Genomic DNA, 12,197 nt, shown 5'->3' with positions numbered 1-12,197 from the left:
ATTAGTTGTTAATTAATTTATATATGTGTGTTTTAATTATTTTTTTTATATTTATTTAATTATAAGTTTATATATGATTTACTTATTTTATCATAGTTTTATGCATAACATTAATTATTAAATTGATATATATTAAATATATTAGTGGAAATTATATAAATAACAGACTCGATTAGGATCGTAGGCTGGCTCAACCTGGTTAAGTGAAACTCGAGCCTGGCCTCGTTTAAGCTCGACTCGATTTAAGCTTTTATTCGATCAGATCTCTAGCAGTTCGCAAGCGACCGCTCGTTTACACCCCTATGAGTCACAAACTGGAAAATGAAGACGAGTGTTGGGATGGATGCCACCTAAGTGAATATGTGGGATTCCAGCTCAGCAAAAAAGTATGGTGTTTTGCATTTGAACTTTTAGGCCAGTTGTTGTAGTTGGTTTACCTTAAGCTTTACATCACCGTTATTGTCAAAGTAACATAGTCATATAGGTGGTGGGGCTTTAACTAACGCAGCTATTGACTAGCACGTGTGGGTTAACTAGACATTAAATAAAAATAAATAAATAAATAAACTGTGATTGGTTATTTGGGGGTGGCCCCACCTTTTCTCCCTTTAACGCTGGTTATTTTGTTAACATACACCCCTTAATGCCGCGACACAGTGTAGCCGGCATTAAGGGAGCACTACATCAGCTTTAACGCCTCTTTAATTCACCCACAAGGTCACAACAACCAACCTTATTTAACTACCATTAAATGGGTTAAATGGGAAGGTTTATTTAAATCCTAACACCCACTATCTTACTCCTATTCAAACTAGGAAATAATTAATTAATTAAAATAATCAGCAAACTTTATCTTAAACATTAAATTTTAATATAAAATAAACTTAGACTCCAAAAAAAAACTAAATAAACTCTTGAACTTTATATCTTCATCGTAACCGTTTCTTAAGATCTTCCATACTACCTTATACTTTCGTATTAGTCATTCAGGTCTAGCCTTCTAGATTTTAATGTACATTCTATAAACCTTAGTTATCAAAATAAACATTTTGGGTTGTTACCTCCATAAAGAAACAATATATTTAACTTACCATATTTATATTTCATAAACATATTTACCCCGTATATCCCATTTATATATTAACTTACCCAAGTAAAAATCTTTCACATAACATTTTGCAAATGCCTTCTTCATTCTTCAAGATTATTCTTGATCCATCTGCATGTAACCTGGTATTTTAATCTTCTTAACTCAAAATTTTATTATATTAATATGATTATTATTTTATTATTATATATTATTATTTATTTTATTTCCATTAAATTTTTTGCAGCCATTGCCACCTGATTTTGTCAGCAAGCATTTAATGAACAAAATCCCAAATTTCCCAATAATATTATCAGCAAACGGAGGGTATTCTTGGAAATTAAAGATTAAGCAAATTAGCGACGGTTATTGTTTTAGCGACGGATGGGATAGTGTTGTTAAAGATACCCAGTTGGGTTTTGGAGATTTTATTTTGTTTAGTCCAATTGATGAATTGACATTTAAGTTGTCAATTTATAGTCCTAATGGGTGTGAAAAAATCTTGCCCAAAAAACTTACCGGCGGCGACGATGGTGGTGACGATCACGAGAATTATGAAAAGAATGAAGATCCGTTATTTACGACGATTATCACCGTGAGTCACAAAAGATTTTTGATAAGAGACTAAGAGCATTCATGTTGAAGTGTCTATATTCGTACTTTACTAAGGAAAACACAAAAAAAAAAACAAAAAAAACAATTAAATAACATTCACATAATTCTTTTGAACCTCTATGTTCATATTTTCTGTGTAATATTGAGAAAACAAATATAGAAAACAACGATAACCGTTCACATTGGAACAATGGAAACTATATATCCGTGTTTTCTATATAATGTACACCATAACGGTACCGTACCGATCCTGAAACCTTAAAACATAGGTTTTGAAGGTACCCATCTAGTTCGGTACATGTGCTCGCTACCGGTTGCTCATCTCTAAATAGTCTAAATAGGCTAATGTTATTTAAACTTGTACCAAAAAAAAGTTTTCACAAGAATGCATGGAACGAGATACGAATCCTTGACCTTATAGAAAAAATTTAATGAAATTCTAAATTCGCATTCTTTATTTTATAAATAAGTTTTATAGAGCATACTTCAACTTTCTATATTTAGAGAGCTACTATTCACACTATGTAATTATTGTAAATGCATTAAGAAAAAAAAAATAATAAGATAAGTTTTTCTGAATATTATAAAGATAGAGATGAAAAACTGGACGTGAAAGGTTTTTTTTTTTAAAGTATATAAAATCTAGAGAAAAATGTGTTTTCTATTAAAATTGTTTAATCTTGATTTTACTAATTTAACATTTGTGCATGCTGGTAATATTAGTGGTTTCCAGGGGGATTTGCGGAATTGGTTGGAATAGATGAAGAAGGAACGATGACAGTGAAGAATCTTGACGGGAAAGAGTGGGTTACGGGCTTGAAGTTGGATAAATCGTATAGATACACAAAAAGATACTTTTTGTCGCCCGGTTGGGCTTGTTTTCAACGAGAAAATGAGTTATCGGAAGGGGACGAGTGTGTATTCCAGTTTATTAGAAGTGAAGGTAAGTTGTTACTAGCAAAAGTCACCAAGAACAAACAGCCGGTGCTGTCCGGCCAAGTTCCGGTGAGGAAGGGAAGGGGGCGGCCGGAGCATCCACGTGGTGGTGATGTGGATGTGGGTCCCGCTAAAGAGTGCGTAGAATTGCCACCTAAGCGACGATGTGGACTGCCACCTCAGCAAAAATGTAGTGTTGTGTTTTTTTGAAACATGTCACATAGATCATATGATGTTGGTGTTGATATTTTTGTAGGTGCCTAAAAGTTAATGTAAGCAACTACTAATTTGTGGGTTGGTTGGAACCGTGTTCTATAATTATATGCTATATTGTGACAAAAATCCAAAATTTTCATAAATATAATAGTTGTGATTATCAACAAATGTATAGATGAATCATGAAGTGTGATATGAATATTTGGATTAAACAGAATTCATGTGTAAAATTATCTTCTTTTAATCAGAATTCATGTTGAGGTTGTCTGGTACTTCAAATTTTGTGGATGGTTCTCCTCAAACAGTTTGACAATCGCGTAATCTAAATTCTAAGGTGTGATCAAACGTTACTTAGCTTGTCAATATTAGAATTCTTGTAAGTGATTTGATTATTCATAATTCATATAATTCTTAGGTAAGTTGTTTTTCTAGTTAAATAGTAGAGTAAAATGCGATTTTGGTCCATGTGGTTTGTCCAAATCTGCGGTTTTAGTCAAATAGTTTTAAATTTTCGATTTCCGTCCATGTGATTTCATTTTACTTGCATTTAAACCCGAATTCACTAACCCCGTTAAGGCTGTTCGTTAAACCCATCAGCGTGCCCCTCACGTGAGAAACAATTTTGTCCTTTTTATCCCAAAATAAAACTCAGTTCTATTTCGCAAACCCCCTCACGCGAGAGGCTAGGTTGTATTTTGGGAGAAAAAGGACAAAACTGCCCTTCACGTGAGGGGCACGCTGATGGGTATAACGACCAGACTTAATGGAGTTAGTGAATTCGGGTTTAATTCCAAGTAAAATGAAACCACAGAAACAAAAATCACAGATTTAAAACTATTGGATTAAAACCGCATATTTGAACAAACCGCATGCAACAAAATCACAGTTTACTCTAAATAGTATGCTAAAACTTGTAACCATTTAAAGTGTTACTTTCTTTTATAAAAATGGTTCCTCATATTTTTGGTATCAATATCGGTACCGAAATATTCAATTTAGTACAATGTACCAACTATCACACAAAATTCATGAAAAATCGTTACCAAATCAATACCAGTATCCGTATGCTTATCCTCAATTTATAATAAAAATATATATGGTATTTCACTTATTAAAAAAAGATATATTTGGATGTTTTTTTATTCTCCATTACTTTCCACTTTCACTAGTATATAATATCTTTTCCATTTATTAACTTATTATCATTATTATTATTATTATTATTATTATTATTATTATTATTATCCGAGCAAACATCTTTCACACAAAAATGCCTTCTTCTTTCTCCAACATCTTGTTTGATACATCCTCTTCTAACCTGGTATTCATCTTCTTCACAAACTTATTAAAATTAATATTAATAATAATATTATTATTATTTATTTTATTTTTTTAAAAAAACTTTTGCAGCCATTGCCACCTGATTTTGGCCACATGAATTTAAACAACAAAACCACGAGTTGGCCGATAATAATCCAATCTGCAAACGGAGGGTATCCTTGGAAATTAAAGATTAAACGAATTAGCGACGAGAATTATTGTTGTAGTGACGGTTGGAGTGATGTCGTGAAAGATGGGCAGTTGGGTTTTGTGATTTTTTATTGTTTCAGCCACTTGATCAATCCACCTTCAAGTTGTCAGTCTACGGTCCAGATTGCCGTGAGAAAATCTTGACACCGAAAATTAACGGTTGTGATGAAGTTGCTGGTGATGATGATGATGATGATGATGGTGATCCTGTTTTGTGGCGATTTTGACGGTGGCCCATAGAAAGTTTTTGGTATGTTGTTATTATTATTATTATTATTATTATTATTATTGTGTACAATAAGAGTCATTGGTAGACTAGACCACTGTTGTAGAAATCCTTAGGTGGTAGTCGGGTAGTAGTAGAGTAGGAACTAGCGATTAATCTGATTGAAGATTTAAATGTAAATTTTAAATTTGATCGATTTTGGACAAATGGGGATTAAGAGACACGTAGATGGGGTAGCTACTAGGTATTAATTGGCGTCTAGTCGGGATATTTACAACACTGGTAGTTGTCGTTGAGGTGGCTGGAAAACCATCCAAAACGCCCGGGGTACACAGTCCCGGGGCGTTTTGAGTTTCTTTTTGGTCCGGAGCGTTTCCCTACGAAACGCCGGGTGAGGGAGAGCTTTGGATAGTCAAGGTTTTTTTTGCCTTTCACATTTATAATTTTATTTATATTAAAAACTTAAAAGGGGTTATGGGTTTTATATCACCACACCACTTTATACAAAAAACCACATTGCTAACTGAGATGCCACAGATGGTCCTAGGGGTGTCATGGTTCGGTTTAAAACCATGAAGCCAATTATCGGTTTGGTTTCGTGGTTGTTTTTTGAATCTTTTCTGGTCGGTCAGTTTAGAAAATTTCAAACGGTTTGATTTACGAGTTAGACTAGAAACCGATCGAGAAAACCGGACTGGACCGGAAATTATTATATAATTATATTATTTTAGGGGTATGCAAACTAAAAAAAATAAAATAAAACAAATTCAGTTAAAGCCCCTAACCTTTTATAAACCACATAATATTTTAGAAATAAAAGCCTTGTTGATTCTTTGAGTGCTAGTAAGAAGTAATAAAAGAAATATAATAACTTTTACCATTTAGCATTTGCTAATTTTTTGGTTACAAATTATTTTGGTAGCCCAGACCAGAAAGAAATATAAGCAATTTGGATGACTGCAGTTGTATCTGAATCTAACAAGCCAAAACCGTGAAACCAAACCGGAGCCAGACCGTTGCTAATTGTTCGGTTTGGTTCAGTTTTGGTTTTCGATGATAAAAAACCATTACTAACGGTTTGGCTCACGATTTGACCTGAAAACCGTCAAAACAGACCGTCATCCCTAGTCATTATTGTTGTTATATATCATACCGGACTTAGATAATACCTTCCTGTTTATTTACCGATTTAGTACGTTTTTTATCATGAAAAGTTAAAAAAAAAAGGTAAACAATTTTCGTGTGTACCTTTTTTTTTATTTAGCCGATTAACGGTTTAATATGTGAACTTTAGTAGAGTAATCTTATGGCCCTGAACTTTATTGATTATTAAGTGATTTACGTTTCGGCCCATGAACTTTAATAAAGTTATTAGTTTATAGTTAAAGCCATTTTTACCGTCGTTTAGGTTTTAGATGGTCTATGTTAATTTATCGACATACCATCACGGGCTTTAATCCTAGTTAGTAACAAAAATAAAATTTTATTTTACTAATTTAACATATTTTGCATTTTGGTAATATTAGCGATTGCCGGCTGAATTTTCGGAGTTGGCGGGGATAGATTCGGAAGGAAGCATGACGGTGAAGAATCCTGAAGGGAAAGAATGGGTTACGAGTTTGAAGTTGGATAAATCATTTAGAATTATGAAAAGGTATCTTTTGTCGGCCGGTTGGCCTAGTTTTCGACGAGCAAACAAGTTAGCGGAAGGAGATGAGTGTGTATTCAGGTTTATTAGAAGTGAAGGTAAGTTGTTACTAGCAAAAATCACCAAGAACAAACGGCCGGTAAGGCAGCCGCACCCGTCCGACGAATTTCCAGTGAGGAAGGGTGTGAAAAGAGTGAAAGAGTAGAGATTGGGCATTGTCTTTTGTAACTATGATCCTGTTTATGCAATTAGGCTGCTTGTTTTTGTTTTAGTTTTAGTTTTAGTTATTGTTTTCAATGATACTTCTAAAAACAATGATCTAAGATTTTTTAAGATCAATGTATGAAATATTGGGGTATTAAGATTTAATATGTATATATGAAATATTAAACCTCTACCTACATCACCACTACGCATGGTTACTTCTTCAAACACGATTACTTCTCCGTGTATATCAGTTAGGTTTTGAAAAACATATAATCATATCATCACTGCAATCATCATTTTTCTAGCAAATTCTACGTTTGATCTTCTATCTTTTGTTTTATTCACTCTCTGAAAAAAAAAAACCACAAAATATATGTTCTTTTACCTCATCTACCTCATCTTTGTTTACATATTCAACTTCTCCTCTTTCTTATACCGCAAGTATTCAATTTTATTCAAGGTTGGACTTATCTTATGGTCGTCCATTTTGCGAGAGCATATTAAGAAAAATGAATAATTCAAGATGATCATAGAGAAAATCAAGTCCGTCACATTAATCAAAGAGAATATGACCGACGACCTGCCTGTGTGACATTGACGTGCTGTTTTAACCAACAATCTCCGTTTAGCCTACAACACGTAGTCTTAACAAGGATGTTTATAGTACCAACGTATGGTTGGCTACTGGGGCGGTCAAACCAATGAACAAAAGATGGCACATGAGCTACATAAGCACCATTGGCGTTTTATTTTCTCTCTAAAAAAACCTTCATTTACGCTTTCACATCACCGGTTGATGTGCTTCCATTTGGCATGTTGAAATTCTTCAATCCTAACATGACCCATATATTTTGACTTATATGAGCACATATATAAAGGTTATATATAAGACATTGTGGTATACCTTAACACTAGGGCGTTAAAGCTGATTTAACAAATGTTAACAAGTGGAACACCACTTCATTTATAGGTTAAGATGCGTTAAAGGCAAGATGTGTTAAAATGCTGACGGGCTTTAAAATCCTCAACATTCGCACACAATAATAATTGAGGGGCTAAAGTTGGAGTTAAAAGTTTTAAGTGTGTGATGTGACGTGACGTGTACACATGAAGTCAAGATTATAATCAGCAAAAGATTTACTAGGAATAAGCTACAGCTTAAAAAAAAATCATAAGTTAAACAAGTCACGACCATCTTTTACACCCCCAAAAAAGATTTACTAGGAATAAGCTACAACTTAAAAAAAAAAAATAAAAAAATCATAAGTTAAACAAGTAAGGACTTTTACACCCCTAAATTCGGATATTTGTGATTAACTTATTTTTATCATCTCACATTCTCACCTAAAATACTGGGAATTATTGACCATACCACTCCTAATTTGTTACCTAGATAAACATTTATTTATTTATTAACATACCATATTTATTTTTCACAAATATATCACACAATATATTTCATATATTTACTTCTCCGAATAATAATCTTACAAAACATTCTTCAAATGCCTTCTTCATTCTTTAAGATTCTGCTAGACCCATCTTCATGTAACTTGGTACTCATCTTCTTCACAAACTTTGTTTTATTATTATTATTATTATTATTATTATTATTATTATTAACAAATTTGTTTTATTATTAATATTATTATTATTATTATATATATTTTTTTTATTTTTTTGCAGTTATTGCCCCCTGATTTTGTCAGCAAGCATTTAAATAACAAAATCTCAGATACCCCAATAATAATCCAATCTGCAAACGGAGGGTATTATTGGAAATTAAAGATCAAACAAATTAGCGACGACAGTTACTGTTTTAGCGACGGTTGGGACAATGTGGTTAAAGATAGCCAGTTGGATTTTGGGGATTTTCTTTTGTTTAGTCCAGTTGATGAATTGACATTTAAGTTATCAATCTATAGTCCAAATGGGTGTGAAAAAATCTTGCCCCAAAAAATTGGCGGCAATGATGGTGGCGGCGAAGACGACGAAAACTATGAAAAGAATGAGGATCCTTGGTTTACGACGATTATCACTACGACCCACACGAGCCTTTTGGTAAGACATTGAAGTCTCTATATTCGTACTTTTATATAATATAAAGGAAACGATAGATAAAAACATTATTAATTCTCGGTAATTGAGAAAAGAAATATAAAAACTGACGTACACTTTTATATTTTCTATATTCGGAGGCTGATATTCAACTCTATATATTTTGTTGTGTGTTTAAAAACACGTGTTTGTGAGTAAGGGGCTTTTTGTTTACATCTGAATGGAACCATTCAGATGTAAAATATCTGATTCATTCAGACTTCACTGTTTGGGTTCAAACAGAAAAACATCTGAATGGTTAAAAATAGGTCTGAATCATTCAGACTTATTGTTGTTACTGAATGAGACAGGGGCTCATTCGGATCTGACTCATTCATATCTGAATGAACCAAACAGCCCTAAGATACAAATAGGTAAACGCGAGAGATTAGTGCACTCACATCCCATGCTTTGGAACCACTCTATCTTTATATTTTAGAAAAAAAAAATTAAAGTTAAAAAAAATGCTCAAATTCACATCTTCAACCCATGAGTTTTATAAAATGTACTTCAACTCTATATTTTGATGGATACTATATACCTTTATACATTTATCGTGAGTGTATATATCGAGGAAAATAATAGAATAAGTTTTGTGATAATGATATAAAGATATAAAAGATGAGATGTCGAAAGTGCATATAATTTAGAAAAAAATTTGTGTTTTTAATTAAAATTTTAGAATGCGACGTAAATGTGAGATAGAGACGGAGATGGAGATGGAGGCTTCAATGTGTAATACAACTTTTTAAATCAAAGTTTTAAGAGTAAAATATTTATTTATCTTGATTTTACTAATTTAACATTCTTTGTATGTTGGTAATTTCAGCGGTTTCCAAGGGGATTTGCGGAATTGGCTGGCATAGATGATGAAGGAACCATGACGGTGAAAAATCTTGACGGGAAAGAATGGGTTACAGGTATAAAGTTGGACAAATCATTTAGAAGTTCGAGAAGGTACTTATTGTCGCCAGGGTGGCCTTGTTTCCGGCGAGAGAATGACTTATCGGCAGGAGATGAGTGTGTATTCCGGTTTATTAGAAGTGAAGGTAAGTTGTTACTAGCAAAAGTTGTTCTTGTCCGATGATGTTCTGCGATGATCCGGTGAACAAGGTTGGTGTTATGTTTTTTTGAAACATATTAACGAGGCTAAGCTTGAATGTAAAACTTATGTCACATATATCATGTATAATTGTGCAAGCCAGTAACTAGTTGTGGTTGGAAAGTTACTTTGGTAATTTATTATTTAATTTTTTTATAGCACGACGACTCTTTTTTTTTTATTTAGCTTCGTTGTTCCACTCTAACCAGACTATGTTGTCTTAGTCGGGCCCACGCTGACTTCAGAGTTTGGCTTGAGCGCTCTTACGGGAAACCATACAGTTGGATGCCACTTGATAGTCATTGTGCCACCACAAGAGCAGAACTCTCTGGCTTAACATGCAGTGTGATGAAAACTCGGGTGAACTCGGGATTCGAACTGACAGCCTTGCACAAGGTTTAGCTCAAATCCTTCGTTATCCACCAAGTGTGACACAAATATTAATTTATTAGTCATTAGGTTTAACTATTTAAGCCATTTGAAAAGTTAATAAAATGATGTTATGACCCAAATAAACATTGTTATAAATTTACGAACCAAATAAAAATCTTAGATACACTTTACAAAAACTTAAAACTATTTTATAGTCATGACTCAGTTTGATAAAAAAAATGTTCGATGACTTGACCCAATTTGAAAAATATATAGACGACTCAACCTTTTTCTTATGAACGGCCAATTTGGTTCACTGACAGACCATTGAACCACCCAGTCATCTTCATTTCCGAGCATGATTCAGAGACCACCCTCAGGAAAAAATCAATATAGGTGAGAAAACCCTCATATTCAGATATCACTATTTGTATCATAAGTATAACTTAAACCCAAAACTTCTTGATTAAAATATCTTTGGGTATCTCATCACAACCACTTGTACGGGATAAGTGGCTCAACTATTCAACCTGAAAAATTCTCTCTTGGAAACCATCCAAACATGGAAACCAACACCCTTGAAAAAGAAAGAATTATTCGGCTTTTGTTTATGTTGTATACAATTGGCTATTAGTGTGTGACTTTTTGTCTAGGGGGGATTAAGAAGAATCTAATTAACTGACTTCTTGTCTAGTGGAGCTAGGGCCTATGAGAATCACTTCTTTTGAGACATGTTAATTTGTAATTGAGTCGAGTCGAGCTGACCCTGAGATCAATTAGGCTTGAGCTTGGGTCGTTTTGAATTATCAGGGCTTAAGATCTGCTCGTTTATAGCTCTTTTTCTAAATCTCGAGCTCGGATTGTAAGTTGTTTTTACAAGTCCGGGTTTGGCTTGGGCTTAGCTCGTTTATTATTTATTAATTAAATTATATATGTTTTTATTTAATTTTATGTATTTGAGACAAACCTTAGACGAGCTTAAGCTTGGCTCAAACTCATCTACCTTAAACGAGTCGAGGTTCGGTTTGAGCTCGAATGTGTAGTGTGATATTAATACGTAGAAGTTCAAGGAGGTAAAACATAAAAATACCCAATGCTCGAGCTTAAAAAGGCTTAGCTTATCTAGAGCTTTTTATCGAACCAAAATCAAGTAGCTCATGAGCGCCACTTCTAGTTTGCACCATCTTGGCTGTGTTGTCGTTCGGGAAACCCGGTGTGAAGCAAAGCCACGTCGAATGACACGGTGCGAAACACTACCTCTGTCAGGTGTAAGGGGCAAGGCGGTGAAGGTTACCGCGAGCGTGAACTTTCATTAGGAAGGTTTATTTTGGTGGTCGATACGAGACGATACTCTCCACCCTAACACCGTGTTCCTGAGTCTCATTTAACGAGGGGAGGGGAAGGAAAAGAAAGAAAAATATAAAATAATCATGTTCCAAAGATTTTTTAAGAAAGAGAGTGGAGGGGAAAAGAGGGAAAAGGCTAGAAAAATTAAACATATTATCATTCTCCCAAATTAGAGAGATTATGAAAGAAAATATTTATGTCTAATTATAACTTTTATCAATTCCTAAATTACCCTTATATCTAACTCCATGTAATAGTTCACCTAAAGGGTATAATAGGAAAATGTATCTTTCTTTTCTTTTCTTCTTAACTCGGGACCACCTAAAATGTTTAATTTCTCTTCTTTTCATTCCCTTTTCATTAAACTCAGGAACACAAAATAATATCACACATTTTCCTTCCCTAGCTTTCTTTCCTGTCATAATTCTCCTTCCCTCCCCTCCCTTCGTTAAATGAGACTCGGGAACACAGCGTAAGGGAGGAGGGAGGGATGCTACTCTTTGGTACCTGAATTTCCACCACTCTTACATTGCCATGTCACTTACATCATGTATGTAAAAAAGAAAGTCGTCGTTCTAAAAAGCAAAACATAAAATAAATATAAAAAAATTAAAAAAATCTAATGTTATTAATCACTAACTTGATTTAGTGGCAAATATGTATGTCTTACAACTAAATGGTTCTGGTTTCTAATCACACTTAAGAGAAAATTAGTTGTTATTAGAAAAAAGATACTTAATTTTATTAATTAGCAAATAAATGGTAATTAATGATTTAAATTCAGGAGCAGGTAATTAATGATTTAATTGCTTTG

The 12,197-nt window shown here is 33.6% G+C and overlaps 1 protein-coding gene across 1 annotated transcript; it reads left to right on the top strand.

Annotated features, from left to right (window-relative positions):
- The first annotated feature begins 4,124 nt into the window (after positions 1–4,124).
- On the top strand, positions 4,125–9,756 carry LOC143584270 (B3 domain-containing protein REM9-like). Its single transcript, XM_077066357.1, has 3 exons — positions 4,125–4,175; positions 8,152–8,526; positions 9,392–9,756. The coding sequence occupies exons 1-3, from the start codon at positions 4,125–4,127 to the stop codon at positions 9,647–9,649; spliced, it is 684 nt and encodes a 227-aa protein (XP_076922472.1). The 3' UTR covers positions 9,650–9,756.
- The last annotated feature ends 2,441 nt before the right edge of the window (positions 9,757–12,197 follow it).

The sequence above is a fragment of the Bidens hawaiensis genome, unplaced genomic scaffold, assembly GCF_021521415.1.
Source record: "Bidens hawaiensis isolate Kalapana, Puna unplaced genomic scaffold, B.hawaiensis_p1.1 tig00032901_1, whole genome shotgun sequence".
Taxonomy (NCBI): Eukaryota; Viridiplantae; Streptophyta; class Magnoliopsida; order Asterales; family Asteraceae; genus Bidens; species Bidens hawaiensis.
This window is presented reverse-complemented; position numbering and strand designations above follow the sequence as displayed.